Here is a 19,577-nt window from a genome sequence, read left to right on the forward strand (position 1 = left end):
TATATATATAGACACACACATCATAAATGTTTGTGATTCGAAAAGGTGTCTTCATTTAGTGCTGATGGTAATGAAGCTTCAGATTTCTTCTATTCACATTTGCCCTTATTTGTTTTAGAGGAAAATAAACTCAAAGTGTTGTAGTTTTTAAGAAATAGTTAAATTTCCTATTAACATTGTTTGCTTAATAAATTTATCCCAAGTGTTCTTCCCATAATTTCTCTCTAAACATGGTGATTGAGTCATTGTTTATGCTTCTGCAACACAATACTTACTACTTTAAGATTATAGATTGTGTTGATCATTTGTGAAAAGATAAATGCAGTCTTGCCACAAATGGTTATGGTTTATGAACATTTACAGGCTTCTTTGTCAGTAAAGACACAGGTCTGCATGGTAGATCTGAGACACATAGCAAATGCTTTTGAGTATATCCATACAGTGCTTTAGACTGCATAAAATCTCTAGAGGCCAGTTTTCTAGAAGAAAAATTCGTAAAACCTAGCAAAGTGGCATGTCCCACAAGACAGCAGCACTGAAAGGTGTCTTCAGCATGGCAGAAAACCATAATGACAGAAGCTGTGCACTCCAGCTACATTCTGTGCATGAAGTACCAACAAAAATCAGTTAAAAGTTGTACGTTAAGGTTGTACAATTTTCAATTTTTTTTGTGATTGGCCAATTTCAACTGTATCATCATCATCAAGCAACATACAGTTTATCTCTATGCGACATGCCACATGCATACATGCAGTCTGTGTATGGATGCACTGAGAGAATAAGTTGAGATTCGTGTGTGGAATGATATGAATTTTCAGTCAAATACATACTTAAACTGTATCATACTTGGTTCTCTCCATGTATTATAGACTTTTGGTTCATGTTTGATACAGATCATGTTAACATTTTTGTGGTTACACATGTGGATTGAGGTGTTATTTTATCTCTAACATCCATTGTAGCATGTTGCATAGAGATAATCTGTATTTTGCTTGATACGACTGTACGGCTAAAATGGCCAGTCGTAAATAAACTCAAAATTTCACAGTGCATGACAGAAAATGTTTTCTTGTGAAAAATGTACTGAGGTGTGGACAGAAAAGATTGTTAAAAATAAGTCAGGAATGACATTGTTGTCAAATGTCTACATCAGTTGCACAGTGTTTAAATTTTAATGTTTTACTAATATTCTAGTTATACGTTGTTGATTTAGATAGGTACCCATGGAGAAGAACTTAATTTTACCACCAAATTCTTTTCTCTAAGGAAAGAAAGTAAGTGCACATAGATTTAATGTATGGTCAGGTCTTGTTAATTGTCCAGTTAATATTCAAATGCTTCATTTTGTATAATAGTCCACGTTATCCTAATCTGCTATCATCTATGCTATTCAAATTGATAATTTTGACTGATGAAATTGAAGCTGTTGTATGCTAACATGCAAAGTAGCTGCATATTGATGTATCTTCCCAAGTCAAAGGCAGGTAGTGTTCATCATTGTTGACTGGCCAAGTGGACACAGCCTGCTTATGCCTACACTAGTTGCAGATGCACTGTATCTGAGCACACAAGAGGAGATGTGGCATGAGGCACTGCCAGTCATTGGCGGATACAGAAATTACTTTTACCGTAGTAAAAAGTAATAAAGTCAAAGGAAGTTTTATTTAAATTTATTATACACATATACTAGACAATGCCCTCTTATGATATAAAAAAGTTACAATTGTGGTCATTTTCCTTAAATGATGAATTCTATGCACCTATTCTTCCTGGAAAATTGGTTAATTACATCGTCAATAGGATAATCAATGTCAGGGTGAGTGTCCAACAGAGCTAAGCCATTAAATTAATCCTCCTTCATTGTCGACTTCAGCCATGTCTTTGTGTGCCGCAATGTTGAAAAACTTCTTTCTACTGTAACAATAGATGCAGGTAGACAAGCAAATATTTTTTACAGCGTGTGCAAAGTAGGATAGTCAGATCTAGGACAAACAGACAATGTTTGCATAAAATAATCATGATCATTAAGGGCATTTATGCTTGTTTGCTTGTACTGAAGAATCTCTCCCATTAGTCTCTTTTTAGTGATTAAAGAGTGATTCTTTTTCCAAGAATGGTAGTTCAGTTAAGCAGTTTTTCAATTTATGTGCCAGCTCATTACCATCATGTTTCAGTAGTTGTAAGGGCAAAAGTATGTTGAATTTTAACCGTAAATATTTTCTTCAGCAGAACATTCTCTCATGTCAGTCGTAACATGGTCCAGTGTTGGAATTAAAACAGTTATTTTCCAATATTTTGTAGCATCATCATTATGATCACAGTTTTCCCTGTGCCTGTGTCTGCCTGTAAGACAAGGAACACTCATCTCCATGTCTAACTCTTCGATAACTGCCTTCGCCTCTTCAACAATACAAGCAAAGTGGCTATCAGCATTAGTTCTCACCTTGAGCATCGAATCTAATTTTGCTTTTGCCATCGCGACGTCCAAGCTACGGTCTTGTAAGATTTTGCTAACTGGATATGTTATGCTCATAATGTCACTCAGTGTAAACAGAGTGATAAAAAACTTACAATTAGAGAGAGCTCGAAGGAGAATATTGACTTTAGCAGCTGTTGTTCTATCCTCCAACACTGTATTTCTTTAAGGACATTGCAAGCTGTTCTGAGATCAGCTGCGAACTGAATAACAGCATCATGTCGCTCAACCCATCTCGTTTGACAGTGATACTGCAGTGAGTGTTTTAGATGACTCTCCAATGTTTCGAACTGCTTGCTAGACACTGTGAAGAATGATACTACTTCTTCAATACTACCAAGTGAGTTTCAGTGCGCGACCTGACTGGTGTGGGCAGTGCGATTAGCAATACGGGAGGGGGGAGGGGGCGGCGGCACAAGGTGGGGTGGGGGTGGGGGGAATGTGTGCTGGATGCGCACCCCCCGTATGTAGCCGCCAATACCACACACAATGTGTTTATACCTCAGTTTATATATATACACTATATTGATATTTCCTCTGACTTAAATTTGGTAACATTTGCTGGCTATTGATAAATATGTTGATAGACAGTGAATCAGGACCTGGAATGTGTGACTACATTATTTAAGAAATGAGAGAACTAATTTGCTAATGCTGCACAATATTATGAAGAGTGTAAAGGACTGTGAAGTGCATGGTGAAAAGAGGAAATTAAGTGTTGAATTATGGAGGGGCAGAAATGGTTTGAGTGGAGGAGTAAACATTGCTTTTAATTAATATGAAATTGCCAGTGAATCACTGTTTAGTTTCAGTATTCAAAATATTTGTAAGTATAACAAAATAAAGTAAATGTTCAACTTCCCACTAATGTTGAGGTTACAAGATGTATTTGGCAGACAGTAAATTGGCAAAGCAGGTGTGTAATGTGTGCCTTACTATGCATGAGTTTAATGTGGCATAGAAGAACGGCTTCTGTTTTTGACCTCGTATTACCATCTGCCATACTTGAAATCTGTAGAGGTATCATTGGTGAACTTTGGACAGCTGTTGGATAGCTTAGTGTTTTATTTTGTTCTTTTCATTTTCTTGGACTAACTTCACTGATTAGTTGAGTTATCAGTTAATACATGTAACAATATTAGAGAAGGAAAGTTGGTACTCGCCATATAGCAGAGATGCTGAATCGCGATAGGCACAACAAAAGATTCACACAATTATAGCTTTCAGCCATTAAGGCCTTTGTCAGCAATAGACACACACACACACACACACACACACACACACACTTCTGCAGTCTCAAATAACTGAAACCACACTGTGAGCAGCAGCACCAGTGCATGATGGGAGTGGCGACTGGGTGGGGGTAAGGATAGTGCGGGGAGGCGGAGGGATAGTATGGTGGGGGTGGCAGAAAGTGAAGTGCTGCAGTTTAGATGGAGGACAGGAGAGAGGTGGGGGGGGGGGGGGAGTAAGTAGGGGAAAGGAGAGAAATAAGAAGAAATTAAAATACTGGGTGTGGCGGTGAAGTGACAGCTGTGTAGTGCTGGAATGGGAACAGGGATGGTGCTGGATGGGTGAGGACAGTGACTAACGAAGTTTGAGACCAGGAGGGTTACAGGAACGTAGGGTGTATTGCTGGGAAAGTTCCCACCTGCACAATTCAGAAAAGCTGGTGTTGGTGGGAAGGATCCATATGGCACAGGCTGTGAATCACTCATTGAGATAAGGGATATCATTTTTGGCAGCGTTTACAGCAACAGGGTGGTCAACTTGTTTTTTGGCCACAGTTTGTCGGTGGCCATTCATGCGGACAGACAGCTTGTTGGTTGTCATGCCTACATAGAATGCAGCACAGTGGTTGCAGCTTAGCTTGTAAATCACATGACTGGTTTCACAGGTCGCCCTGCCTTTGATGGGATAGGTGATGTTAGTGACCGGCCTGGCGTAGGTGGTGGTAGTAGGATGTATGGGACAGGTCTTATATCTAGGTCTATTACAGGGGTATGAGCCATGAGGTAAGGTATTGGGAGCAGGGGTTGTGGTAGGATGGACGAGTATATTGAGAAGGTTCGGTGGATGGCGGAATACCACTGTAGGAGGGGTAGGGAGGTTAGTGGGTAGGACATTTCTCATTTCAGAGCATGATGAGAGGTAATCGAAACCCTGGTGGTGAATGTTCTTCAGTTGCTTCAGTCCCGGGTGGTACTGAGTTATGAGGGGAATACTCCTCTGTGGCTGGACTGTGGGACTTTGGGAGGTGGTGGGAGACTGGAAAGATACGGCATAGGAGATTTGTTTTTGTATAAGGTTGGGGGGATAATTACAGTCAGTGAGGGCTTCAGTGAGACCCTCGGTATATTTTGAGAGGGACTGCTCGTCACTGCAGATGTGACGGCCACAGGTGGCTAGGCCATCTAGAGGAATCCTTCTAAAAATACCAGAATCCTAAACTCCTCACCTGGTTCAGATTCATTGATGACACCTTTACTATTGGGATTGAAGGTGAGGACATCCTATCCGCATACCTCCAGAACCTCAACTACTTCTCCCCCGTTTGCTTCACCTGGTCCTACTCAACCCAACAAGCACCTTCCTAGATGTAGATCTCCACCTCAGAGATGGCTACATCAGTACCTCCGTCCATATCAAACCTACTAACTACCAGCAGTACCTCCACTTCGACAGCTGCCACCCGTTACATGCCAAGAAGTCCCTTCCATACAGCCTAGCCACCTGTGGCCGTCACATCTGCAGTGACGAGCAGTCCCTCTCAAAATATACCGAGGGTCTCACTGAAACCTTCACTGACTGTAATTATCCCCCCAACCTTAAATGAAAACAAATCTCCCATGTCTTACCTTTCCAGTCTCCCACCACGTCCCGAAGTCCCACAGTCCAGCCACAGAGGAGCATTCCTCTCATAACTCAGCACCATCCGGGACTGGAGCAACTGAATTACATTCTCCGCCAGGGTTTCGATTACCTTTTGTCGTGCCCTGAAATGCGAAATGTCCTGTCCACTATCCTCCCCACCCCTCCTACAGTGGTATTCCACCATCCAGCAGACCTTCACAATATACTCGTCCATCCTTACACAACCCCTGCTCCCAATACCTTACCTCATGGCTCATACCCCTGTAATAGACCTAGATGCAAGACATGTCCCTAACACCCTCCTACCACCACCTACTCCAGGCCGGTCACTAACATCACCTATCCCATCAAAGGCAGGACGACCTGTGAAACCAGCCATGTGATTTACAAGCTAAGCTGCAACCACTGTGCTGCATTCTATGTAGGCATGACAACCAACAAGCGGTCTGTCTGCATGAATGGCCACCGACAAACTGTGGCCAAAAAAACAAGTTGACCACCCTGTTGCTGTAAATGCTGCCAAAAATGATATCCCTTATCTCAATGAGTGATTCACAGCCTGTGCCATATGGATCCTTTCTATCAACACCAGCTTTTCTGAATTGCGCAGGTGGAAACTTTCCCAGCAATACATCCTACGTTCCTGTAACCCTCCTGGTCTCAACCATCCCCATCCCTGTTCATGCCAGCACTACACAGCTGTCATTTCACTGCCACACCCAGTCTCCTAATTTCTTTTTATTTCTCTCCTTTCCGCTACTTACTCCCCCCCACCTCTCTCCTGCCATCCATCTAAAATGCAGCACTTCACTTTCTGCCACCTGCCACCCCCACAATACTATCCATCACCCTCCCCACTCCAGCCTCCTCCTTACCCCCACCCAGTCGCCACTCCCATCATGCACTGGTGCTGCTGCTCGCAGTGTGGTTTCAGTTATCTGAGACTGTAGATGTGTGTGTGTGTGTGTGTGTGTGTGTGTGTGTGTGTGTGTGTGTGTGTGTGTGTATTGCTGATAAAGGCCTTAATGACTGAAACCTATAATTGTGTGAATCTTTTGTTGTGCCTATCGCGACTCAGCATCTCCGCTGTATGGTGAGTAGCAATTTCCACCCTCTAATATTGTTACATTCCATCCTGGATTTTCCATCGGTTAATACATGTCCTACATCTGTGGACAGTGATCTTAGGTCTGGACAGAAAATTTATAAAACTATTTGAGATAATGGAAGTGTGAGAAAACACTAAATTCACTGTTTCTAACTCACTACTATGTGAATCAAATAAATTTCACTGAAACCATATTAATGTATCAATGGGTTTGAAACAAAAGGACTGTAATGACGTGATATGGTAACAGGGAAAATGATTCAGAAATGCTGAACCAGCAGTATAATTACAGTCATGACAATTGAAAATTTGTCCGGATCAGTGCTCAGGTGCGGATTTTCTGCTTCTTACAAGCAGTTGCTCTGCCCTTTTAGGTTTTGTGAGGACATCTCTTTAACTCTGACTCAAAGTTCAAACCTTATATGATTTCATTTCATCGAAACTAATTCAGTTCATATTTAATATTCATGGCAGAAGAGCCGCAGTCTTACTTCAAATCCTTCCCATAGTGGTGCTATTCCCACAGACCTCATGGGAGAGCATCTGGTTGTAGTGTGGAAATAGTAGAAACAAACATCAGTAAAAGTAAAAGTTTGAGTATGGTCTGGAGGTGTTCTCAGATTGACTAATGATAAGGTAACTGCTCACTAAAAGCAGCAAATACAGGTCAGAGAATCATCTGGCACATTTTTTCATTTATCACAGTCGAGTTTTAAGTTGTAGAATAGTGTTAAATCATTGCAAATAAGCCATAAGTAACTGTGATAATGAATAGAAATGTTCGTATTAGCTTTACCCACCATTTTTTGTCCCTTTTCTGTTTGTTGTCTGTAGATAATGGTCTGTTGTAGACCATGGAAGTTCAGCAGATGAAGGTTCTCAGGCAGTGTCAGTGCAATAAAAGCATCTTGGGTTTCTTGCTACATGAATCCACAGTGCGTCCACACCATATTGGAAGGCATGTTCTCATGTATCTTCTACAAAAGTGCCAGATTCTTGTACTACTCCTTACAGAGTCATCAGCGGTGGGTGGACATTTAAATCCCCACTATGGCCCCTCTTTAACGTTTAATCACCACCTGACCCTGTGTTTACATGGCTGGCAGCTCGCACTCGCCAGCCTTGCTGCTTCATAAACGGCAGAATGTTTTCTCTCCTGTATCCTCCCCCCTTCCCAGAAAGCTGTCAAGCAGCACTGAGAGCAAACACACTGTGGATTAATGTGGCGAAAGACATGAAAATGTTTTATTATGTGAAAGTATTATTCATGACCTTTTGATTAATTGTGATTGGCAGTGCATATTATCCCACCAGCATTTCCAATCTTACTGACATTGTTTGTATAAATCCTTTCAAGAGTGCAATGTGAATACTAGAAAATGATTAACACCAGTTTAAAAAAGTGGCATACCAGAAGAAAATAAAATAACATGCGTCAACAATTGAATTATACACTTTCTTGTTTAGAAAATAGTAGAAGCTGTAGAACCTTTGCCATCTGAAATTCTTAAACATCACAGCTATTGTGGACTGTGGTGTTTAAAGTAAGGAGACAGTAGCACTTACTGTTGTCTTTCTTGATGAATACAACAGAATAATTCCTTGATTTGTGAAATCAGTTATTATTATTGGACCCATTGTTGTGATACAATAAAGAAACCAAGGAAATGTTGGTTTGAAAACTGAATAGATATAGGCAGAATAGAACAAGTACTATGATTTTTGAGAACTTTTACCTAAAAAGAAACTCACACATTGAGATTGTTTGATTTCGTCTTTCAGTGAGCAGTCACTTTTATGTTAGCCTTGTAAGTTATTCTGGACACAGGAGAGAGGTTACTACAGCTCATTGGTTCAGATAGTAAAAGCATCTTCCTGAGAGAACCAGTAACTTGGATTAATATTGTGGAAGGAAAGTGCGAATATTTTGAGATTGAGGGATGCAATGAAATTATGCTTGTACCTTATTGAAATAATACATTTTCTATTCAGTTGTTGATTAAACTTGAATTGGAAAATTGTGTGGCTAGTAAGGTATAATTATTGTTTTCATGTGCGCTCTATCATGTCTTGTCTTCTTGTAGTATTGACAGGTGAAATACACAGATAAGTGAAAAATGAATCAGGTGAATTTCTGTTTGTGTTTCCTCCTCTTTTCCTGTGGAGACCAGATTCTGTCCTTTGCTTATGAATTTTCCAAGTAAGCTTAATGACACTGCCATGCGGCGCATTCTGTGCATCACATTAGTGTGCAATTGTGATTAATGAATGTAATGATGTAGATGACCATAATCAAGAAGCATTTGATAAGTAATGACTACTACTAACATACTGTGCTATAGCATGTTGTTACCTGTTGGACTCTTGGTTTAATTTGTACTTGCATGTTTTTATACTCTTTCTCACTAGTAATGGCTACCTTCGAAAAGAAATAAAAATATCAAGCAACCACATGAAGTATTCTTTGCTGTAACACCATTAACAGATTATGCGCAATGCACTGTTAGTCTTGCATCACATCCCGTTGTTTGAAAATTGGACAGCACGTTACATTTACTATTTCCTCAGCTTTAAAGAAATATAAAATAAATATAAAGCATGTTTTGATTTCTGTTATTCATAACTTGATACGTGGCAGCAGAATGCAAATACTGAACTCCGTAACTTTCTAGACTGTTCCTAGTGACTGAATTCACTATATATGTAAATTACCAAATAGGTATGTAGAAAAAGGATTAGCTGTGATTTTGATTTTAGGGGGAAAAGGAGAGAAAAGAAACAGAAGAGGCAATGTGACAAGCTTCTTTAATCCTACGTACAAATTTTAATACAGGATGGCTACAAAAATTATAGCATTATGTAAACAGATTAATTGGTCTGTGTACTGTATTTGCTAGTGTACCTGAATGGAAGTTCTAGCAACATTTTAATGTGAACATTGCTGTGTCTTTTCTCTTTATTTTGAGAGATTAAAGCATGATTTGTAATACCATACTGAAGTAGTTTTCAAAATCTGCTAATCTTTTTAAAAAATCTATTTTGTGGGTTCACTGCTAATATTTATTATGCTGCTTCATACTGCTGAGAAAAGTAAAACTGTTCTTGAAATACTGAGACATTTGCACCATTACATATTATAAAATGTAGAAGGTAAGGGCATGCACCCGACAGACAAATAAAAATTGAGACACCACAATAATTGTGTACGCATTGTCTGTATGTGTTTGCTTGCAAATATGTGATTGTCCATTCCCTTTATTTTCTGCAATTTTGCTGTTTGTGCTACATCCTCTTGATAACTACCAGCATTCCATAAAATTTAATTGTTAATAATTATGTAATTTTACCATTGGGATGTGATTACTGAAATTTTAGATTGATCCCCAACATTTAATGACTTTCATTCATTGCTAGGTTTAATTTCGTCTGAGGGTTATGGGGAATGGAAAAGCAGAATGTCGTGATGAGTTGAGCTTTGTGGTCCCCAGGACATGGACGGGTTCATGATGCTGGATGAGTTCGATACTTACTGTGAGTCGCAGCCCCAGTACATGTCAACTGCCTCAGCTGCCACACAAACTCCAAGTCAGCGGGCCCGCAAAATCAAGCCGGTCAAACATCCCGCACTGAAACTGAAGACCCCAATAGCATATCAGAAAGATACCGATCTTAGCGTCATCCCCATCCAAAAGGATGGAATGGGTAAGTGCGGTCAAGAAACTAAGGTGTGCCACTTTGGGGCGAGTACTATAAAATCATTACAAAGGTGTCATGAAACTGTTTCCTCAGGAAACATTCTTATTCACATGAAACTTACTACTTGGGGAGTGAGCATTCTACAAAATGTATAACTTGTGGGGATAATGTGAGAGAAGAACTTCCACACATTCAAAAAAACACAAACACACACACACACACACACACACACACACACACACACACACACACACACACACACATACATGTATATACATGCACACACTCAAACATACACTTGTGGTGGAGAATAGTTTTTAAGCATTTTTGGAGGCCATGTTATGAAGGTGATATTATTTTTATGCCCCTTTTTTTTCTTTTATATCCGTTTAATAGAGTTCACATTTCATACAAACATATTGCATTGAAATCTAAATATGTAAATACTGAAATTAGAAAATTTCACACAAAAAGTTCAGAAATTTCATAGTTTACATTCAAATTCCACTTTAAGCCCAGTGAGTGTTGTAAATGAAATTTTGGATAATCTTCTCTGTAAATCAGAAACAAATCTTAAAAAGTTAAATATCTATTCTCCTGCATGGCTGAATTACTCCCGCTTTTATGTCTGTTGTGCTGATAATTGCAGCTTGCTATTAAATGTTCTGTGTAGCATGCTTCCTTCAAGCATATTTGTGTCATGTGTACCCTTGCTTTACTCCACACTTAGTTTGCACAAAAAATTAAATCAGCATTCTCATTATATCTTTTTACTCTTAATGTATTCTATCAGAGAACAGTGTTGTCACTACTTTCGCGTAATTTAGCTGTCTGCCAGACTTGTGGAGCAATCGGAGTGAAACACGCCTTCTACACTAAAGAAAGAAGGTTCTGCAGCCTTTCCTGTGCTCGGCAGTACGCAGAGTTGGAGAAATCTGGGCAACCAATTCCAAAACCACTTCCTGTGTTTCATGTAAGTTCTAATAGTTTGGTATAATAGCTTCATTTAGTCTTACACGCGAGATGTGCCTGGTTAACTTCAGTCCTTACGTTATTGGTGGCTTCAGTAATTTCATTTCTATAATAAACTGTTAATTTACATTATGTAATTTATTGCTCATTATAAGAAAGGTCCAGTCCCAAGACAAGTCACAAACTGGAAACACTTGTGGCAGTGCAGTCCTATTAAGTTACAGGTTTGTCAGTTTCACAGGCCAAGAGTGCATATGTAGAATCAAAATTGTATCATAAATAAATCTTGGAAATTCTCCACTTTATAAAGATACCAGATTTATGCAAATATAAAATACTAGCGACCCAGCACAGCTTTGCAAGGCTAGCTTTAAGTATCTGCATCCAGATGACTTGATTAGCATAGAGTATCTTTAGGGACCATGAGTAAAATTCAGGGATTGATGTTGAGTAAATGAATATCATAACTGTCAAGTAACTTACACGATGTATGCAGTGCGTGCCAAGAAATTTGTCTGGAGATGTGAATATTGTGTGTTCCATATTGAACTGGCATTTGGAGGTATTGAACTAGCGTTTGGAGGGACATCTCATGGCAATGGTGGGAGCATGTTGTGATGTTAAGTAATGTGCTTACAAGCAATGCAAATATTGTATGCAATTTTGTGTGTGTGTGTGTGTGTGTGTGTGTGTGTGTGAGAGAGAGAGAGAGAGAGAGAGAGAGAGAGAGAGAGAGAGAGAGAGAGAGAGGGGGGGGGGGGGGGGGCTCAATGAGACTGTCTGATGTGGTACAAATGAAAGATAAAATAAGGAAAAACATGCATGGTCTACATGTTTAGCTCATGTTAAATCACTCCTCTTGTGAAGCTCAGTATGCACTGTGATACGTCGTTGAGACTTATTGCCACAATTCTTTATGATAGACTTCTTCACTGTGCCACACAAAGAATAATATCCATATAGAGGTTTTATTCAAAGAAAGCTAAAAGTTAAGTCATGTGCTGTGCTGCTGAAATAATGTACTAAATGTAAGTGAAGGGACGTTACTGAAGTACTTTTTCAGAAAATGTTTTACTTGAAGAATAAAATGAAATGAATGTACAGCATGTTTTGGCTGGGAGTCCTCTTTCAGGAAGTTTTGCTGCCTGGTGTAAGTCTTTCATAATCTATGCCACTTCAACGATTGGGTGTTGGTGATGATGATGAAATGATGATGGAGACAATACAACACCCAGCCAGCAAGCAAATAAAATCGCTGATCCAGCCTGGAATCAAACCTAGGCTCAGCTAAAGAGGTGAACATGTAAAGCATATAAACTAAAACACCACATGTTTTTGATTCTCAGGTTTTTTTGCTAGGCAGTTGTTCTCAGTTGGTTGCAGGGAAACTATTAGTTAAAATATTTGCTTATTTCAGATTGTGTTTTTCACATCGCAGCTTGATGAAGAGGTGGTTATCATTTCATTATTGATCATATTTATCATGAAGCTTCAAAATTGAGTAACACACTGTCCAGTGTTCAGATAATTTGCTGTGAATTAAGAGTGCAAATTGCGACTGGTAAAAATGAGGAAAGCAGAAACTGACAGTCTAAAATTGTCCTCTCTTTCAAAATGCGGCCCTGAACCATCTATACATGTATTTTGAAGTCTTTTGTATCCATCAGCAAGAAATTTCTGAATCCTGTTCAAGAACATGGTGCCCATGTCTTTATGATCTTTAAAAGATCTTAACCGCTTTCTCGCCAGTGAAGATTCATTTACCAGTCTACTGTATAATATGAAAGTGTCCAAACAAATAATATCTTTCACCCCTGCCATCCATAGAATCGAGTTTTCATCTGTGTTTGACCTGAGGAATGCAGAAAGCTGAACAATGAGTCATCCGCTACAATGCAGCGAAACTTTCTGCAATGAAGTAAAGTTGCGTATCATGCTGCATTTTACTCTGTGCACAAGTAATTGATTTTCACTACACAGTTATTCTGAAACAATCACAATAGTTTGATGTCACTTAAGTGACTTGCGTGCCCCTAACCATTGGAATCAGAGTTCATTTCTGGTGAATCTCCACATCGTTGAGAGGTGAATACTGGGTTATAAGGCAGAACGAGAAAAAAGTAACAGAGCCAGGATTCAATGTTACAACCTTCTAGTTTCAAGGCAAAAGCTGCGCCTCTAGACAGTCACACCACATGCGAATTTGGTCATACTTTCTGCTGCCTGGAGGCACTGCTTCTCTCCTGAGTTATGACTGCTATTTGTTAGGTGGCAGTGGCACTGTTTTCACAACTTAACTTTAATTCATCATAATTCATACAGTTTGTACATAATATTTGTAAATTATATGCGAAAGTTGTCCTCGTCAGTTAGTGCATCTGTTAGCGAAAACCAGAGCCAAATCCCTGTTTTGACACAACTGACTCCTATTGAAATTAAATACATCCCACTTAAGGTAGGAGTCAGATGGATGTTCATGTACTTCAGCTAGCCCATATGACTAGATTGTTGCAAATGCACCATAGACATTTGTCATCGTTAAAAGAAAATGAACTCTTTGTAAAACTTTAACCATTTTATACGCTCACACACCCTTCCATTACCACACTGACAATTCCTTGATGGTTCAGGGTGTGTCCTTTCATCCAATGCCTTCTCTCAGTAAAATTGTGCCATAAATTATTTTTTCCCCTTTGGTTAAGAACCATCTCGTTTATTGTTGGATCTATTGAAAAGGCTGATATTGTGTTGGTTACAAATTAATACTGCAGAAGTTGAACTATTATGGAATAAGAGTAACTCACCATTAGTTCCTATAATACTTAAAAACAGATAGTTAAAGTTCATTCTCTACAGTAATGTGATGGTGTCTTACTGTGGCACACCTGTTACATTAGAAGGCATATCACATATGTAAGTGATGTGCCTTCTAATGTAACAGGTGGTTCTAAAATACTTTTTGATGACATTGGTGCGTTAGTGAAAGATGTTAAGTGTAGTAAAGGCAGTGTGTCACATAGAGCAGTTTAAGACATAAAATCATGGCTTGTAGGAAATGAATCGATACTAAATCTTAGTAATACTCACTCTTATTCTGCTGTGGAGCTCCTGGGAAAAAATAATGAGATTCCTGTGTTATGTTGTTGATTATGTGTATAATCAGCATAGGATTTGTGTAAATTTTATTTTGCTTATTATTCACTTTCCTGATGCTTCCACGGTCATGGAAATTTGCTCCTCAGTTTGGTCCTACAGTACTAGACCTGTAAAATAAAATGAATCTAATCTTCAGCATTCTTCTGTAGCACCACATTTCAAAAGCTTCTATTCTCTTCTTGCCTGAACTGTGTGTTGTTCATATACCATAGCTATGCAAGGCCACACTCCAGATGAAAACTTTAGAAAAAAGTCCTTGCTCTTGAATTACTGCCTCTCTCTCTCTCTCTCTCGCTCTCTCGCTCTCTCTCTGTTTCTGTGTGTGTGTGTGTGTGTGTGTGTGTGTGTGTGTGTGTGTGTGTGTGTGTGTGTGTGTTTTGATTAAGTCTGATGGCTAATAATACATAGCAGTCTGTTCTCATTATGCATGTCTGTTACTCAGTGCCTCCTTTATACAGTGAGCAGCAACCTATCCTTTTCATATTACTGTTATTCCGTTCCAGATTTTCCATGGTGTCATTCCAGTATTAGTTATTTTCAAACTCCATTTGTTCTGTTGTTCTACTGCAGCAAACCAGTGAGTGTGTAGAGAACTGGGCAGGACTTAAGAGACTGTTTATATATAATTTAGCAATATTATGACAAGGAAAGCTGCCACTCACCATATAGCAGAGATGCTGAGTTGCAGATGCGCACAACAAAAAGACTTAAAAATAAAGCTTTTGACCCGTAAGGCCTTCACCAAAAATAGATCTCTCTCTCTCTCTCTCTCTCTCTCTCTCTCTCGTGTAAACACAACTTGCACACATGTGACTGCAGTATCAGGCAACTGTAGCCACAGTGCGAGCAGCAGCACCAGTGCGTGATGGGATTGGCAACTGGGTGGGCATAAGGAGTAGGCTGAGGTGGGGAGGGATGGGGGTAGTTGTGTAGGGGTGGTGGACACTGCAGTGCTGCTGGGGAGTCCGAAGAGACGAGGTGGAGAGAGGGAAAGGCAGCTATGTGTGGACAGAAGGTCAGACAGTAGGCAGGGGAGATGTGGGGAGGGACAGCGGGTAGCGGAAAAGGAGAGAAGTAAAAAGACTGGGTTTGATGGTGGAATGAGGGCTGTATAGTGCTAGAATGAGAACAGGAAGCTGGATGGGCGAGGACAATGACTAACAAAGGTTGAGACCAGGAAGGTTATGGATATACAGGGTGTTACAAAAAGCTACGGCCGAACTTTCAGGAAACATTCCTCACACACAAAGAAAGAAAATATGTTATGTGGACATGTGTCCGGAAACGCTTACTTTTCATGTTAGAGCTCATTTTATTACTTCTCTTCAAATCACATTAATCATGGGATGGAAACACAGCAACAGAACATACCAGCGTGACTTCAAACACTTCGTTACAGGAAATGTTCAAAATGTCCTCCGTTAGCGAGGATACACGCATCCATCCTCCGTCGCATGGAATCACTGATGCGCTGATGCAGCCCTGGAGAATGGTGTATTGTATCCAGCCGTCCACAATATGAGCACGAAGAGTCTCTCCATTTGGTACCGGGGTTGCGTAGACAAGAGCTATCAAATGCCCCCATAAATGAAAGTCAAGAGGGTTGAGGTCAGGAGAGCGTGGAGGTCATGGAATTGGTCCGCCTCTACCAATCCATCGGTCACCGAATCTGTTGTTGAGAAGCGTATGAAAACTTCGACTGAAATGTGCAGGAGCTCCTTCGTGCATGAACTACATGTTGTGTCGTACTTGTAAAGGCGCATGTTCTAGCAGCACAGGTAGAGTATCCCGTATGGAATCATGATAACGTGCTCCATTGAGCATAGGTGAAAGAACATGGGGCCCAATCAAGACATCACCAACAATGCCTGCCCAAACGTTCACAGAAAATCTGTGTTGATGACGTGATTGCACAATTGTGTGCGGATTCTCGTCAGCCCACACATGTTGATTGTGAAAATTTACAATTTGATCACGTTGGAATGAAGCCTCATCCGTAAAGAGAACGTTTGCACTGAAATGAAGATTGACACATTGTTGGATGAACCATTCGCAGAAGTGTACCCGTGGAGGCCAATCAGCTGCTGATAGTGCCTGCACATGCTGTACATGGTACAGAAACAACTGGTTCTCCCGTAGCACTCTCCATACAGTGACGTGGTCAACGTTACCTTGTACAGCAGCAACTTTCTGACGCTGACATTAGGGTTATCGTCAACAGCACGAAGAATTGCCTCGTCCACTGCAGGTGACCTCGTCGTTCTAGGTCTTCCCCAGTCGCGAGTCATAGGCTGGAATGTTTCATGCTCCCTAAGACGCCGATCAATTGCTTCGAACGTCTTCCTGTCGGGACACCTTCGTTCTGGAAATCTGTCTCGATACAAACGTACCGCACCACGGCTATTGCCCCGTGCTAATCCATACATCAAATAGGCATCTGCCAACGCCGCATTTGTAAACATTGCACTGACTGCAAAACCACTTTTGTGATGAACACTAACCTGTTGATGCTACATACTGATGTGATTGATGCTAGTACTGTAAAGCAATGAGTCACATATCAACACAAGCACCGAAGTCAACATTACCTTCCTTCAATTGGGCCAACTGGCGGTGAATCGAGGAAGTACAGTACATACTGATGAAACTAAAATGAACTCTAAGATGGAAATTAAGCGTTTCCGGACACATGTCCACATAACATCTTTTCTTTATTTGTGTGTGAGGAATGTTTGCTGAAAGTTTGGCCGTACCTTTTTGTAATGCCCCGTATTGCAGGGAAAGTTCCCAGCTGCACAATTCAGAAAAGCTGGTGTCAATGGGAAGTATTCATATGGCACTGGCTGTGAAACAGTCATTGGAATGAAGGATGTCATGTTAGGCAGTGTGCTCAGCAACCAGGTAGTCCACTTGTTTCTTCGCCACAGTTTGTCGGTGGCCATTCATGTGGACAGACAGCTTGTTGATTGTCATGCCCACATAGAATGCACCACATTGGTTGCAGCTTAACTTGTAGATCACAGGAGTGGTTTCAGAGGTAGCCCTGTCTTTGATGGAATGGATCGTGTTTGTGACCAGACTGTAGTAGGTGGTGGTGGTGGTGGTGGTGGTGGTGGTGATAGGAGGATGTATGGGACAGGTTTATTACAGGGTTATGAGCCATGAGGTAAGGGGTTGGGAGCAGGGTTTGTGTAGGGATGGACGAGTATATTGTGTAGGTTTGATAGACGGCGGGATACCACTGTGGGAAGGCTGGGAAGGATAGTGGGTAGGACATTCCTCATTTGAGGGCACAGCAAGAGGTATTCAGAACCCTGGTGGAGAATAATTCAGTTGCTCCAGTCCTGGGTGGTACTGAGTTATGAGGGGAATGCTCTCCTGTGGTCAGATGGTGGGACTTTGAGAGGTGGTGGGAGACTGCAAAGAAGAGATTTGTTTTTTACAAAGTTAGGAGGATAATTACGGTCTGTGAAGGCTTCAGTGACACACTCGGTGTATTTCGAGAGGGGTCACTCCTCACTGCAGGTGTGACGAACACTGATGACTAGAATGTGTGGAAGAGACTTCTTGATATGGAATGGGTGGCAGCTATCGATGTGGAGGTTCTTCTGGTGGTTAGTAGGTTTGTTATGGATGTAGGTAGCCGTCTCTGAGGTGGTGGTCAACATCTAGAAAGGTTGCTTGTTGGGTTGAGTAGGATCAGGCGAAGCAAATGGGGGAGAAGTTGTTGAGGTTCTGGAGGAATGTGGATAGGATGTCCTCACCCTCGATCCAGATCACAAAGTTGTCATCAGTGAATCTGAACCAGGTGAGGGGTTCAGGAGTCTGGATGTATATGAAGGATTCCTCCAGATGGCCCATGAATAATAGGTTGAAGGTGTTGGTCAACAAGAGCAGAGATTCTCTCAGTGGGGGTATAGTAACTGGCCCCCATGGGGCATCCTGGGGTGGTTAGGTTTATGGACTTTAGAAAGCATGTAGAAGTTAGAAGTGCAAGGAGTCCCATACATCCTCCCACAACCACCTACTCTTGTCCAGTCACAAACACCACCTATCCCGTCAAAGGCAGGGCTACCTATGAAACCAGTCATGTTTCTACAAACTGTGTGGGCATAACAACCAACAAGTTGTCTCTTGGCATGAATGGCCACCGACAAACTGTGACCAAGAAACAAGTGGATCACTCGGTTGCTGAGCATGCTGCCGCACATAACATCCTTCATTTCAATGACTGCTTCAAAGCCTGTGCCATATGGATACTTCCCACTGACACCAGCTTTTCTGAATTGCGCAGCTGGGAACTTTCCGTGCAATATATCTATAACCTTCCTGGCCTCAGCCTTTATTAGTCATTGTCCTCACCCATCCAGCCTCCCTGTTCTCATTCCAGCACTATACAGCCCTCATTCCACCATCGCACCCAGTATTTCTACTTCTCTCCTTTTCTGCTACCCCCTCCCCACCTCTCCCCTGCCCACTGTCTAACTTTCTGTCTATTTATAGCTGCCCTTCCCTCTATCCACCTCGTCTCTTCGGACTCCCCAGCAGCACTGCAGTGTCCACCACCCCTACCCTACTATCTCTCCCCTTTCCCGCCCCAGCCTCCTCCTTACCCCCACCCAGTCGCCAATTCCATCACGCACTGGTGTTGCTGCTCGCATTGTGGCTAAAGTCGCCTGAGACTGCAGAAGGTCTTATGTGCCGGAAGCTTTATTTGTGACAGTCTTTTTGTTGTGCCTGTCTGCGCCTTAGCATCTCCGCTGTATGGTTAGTGGCAATTTTCCTTTTCTTAACATTGTGACATTCCGTCCTGGATTTTCCGTTGTTTGATTTATATAATTTAGTTGCAACAGAGTCCTCAGATGTGATAAACTTCTTTCAAGAAATAAGTTTCCTGCATTGACTGTTTTCATTTCCATTTTTTTTTACTTGTGCTGTAATGAATATTATGGCCACAGCTCTCAAATCTGGCCAATCAGGGACTGCCCATGAAATGTTGTTACTGTAACACAAAAGATGTGCAGTTAATATTTTGCCGGGGACTGGCTATGCAGCCAAAACATTGTAGTACACAGAATAAAAATGAAATGGAAGTGAACACTGGGCAGTGCGGGAAACTTAATTTTTTCCCTCAAAGGTGTTTGCATGTATTAGAAGGAGAGTTAATTTGGGAAAATTGTAAAATTACAAGAAGAGAAGATTTGGCCAAAACTTATGTTCAGGAGCAAAAATTTTGGCACCACTGATAGCAAAAAAAAGCTATTCCTAGATTTTGAAAATGTTAGTCACTGCAGG

The 19,577-nt window shown here is 41.0% G+C and overlaps 1 protein-coding gene across 3 annotated transcripts in view; it reads left to right on the plus strand.

The window, feature by feature from the left end:
• The window catches only part of LOC126417144 (polycomb protein Sfmbt-like), a 299,440-nt gene that overhangs the window by 108,479 nt on the left and 171,384 nt on the right, over positions 1-19,577 (plus strand). For 2 of the 3 annotated variants that reach the window (XM_050085040.1, XM_050085041.1), the window contains 2 exons: positions 9,947-10,160; positions 10,982-11,127. The exons of the other annotated variant lie outside the window; for it this stretch is intronic. In XM_050085040.1, coding sequence (XP_049940997.1) covers positions 9,947-10,160; positions 10,982-11,127 — 360 coding nt within the window. The remainder of the gene's footprint in view (positions 1-9,946; positions 10,161-10,981; positions 11,128-19,577) is intronic. 3 annotated transcript variants of the gene reach the window in all.

This window comes from Schistocerca serialis, chromosome 8 (assembly GCF_023864345.2).
Source record: "Schistocerca serialis cubense isolate TAMUIC-IGC-003099 chromosome 8, iqSchSeri2.2, whole genome shotgun sequence".
Classification (NCBI taxonomy): domain Eukaryota; kingdom Metazoa; phylum Arthropoda; class Insecta; order Orthoptera; family Acrididae; genus Schistocerca; species Schistocerca serialis.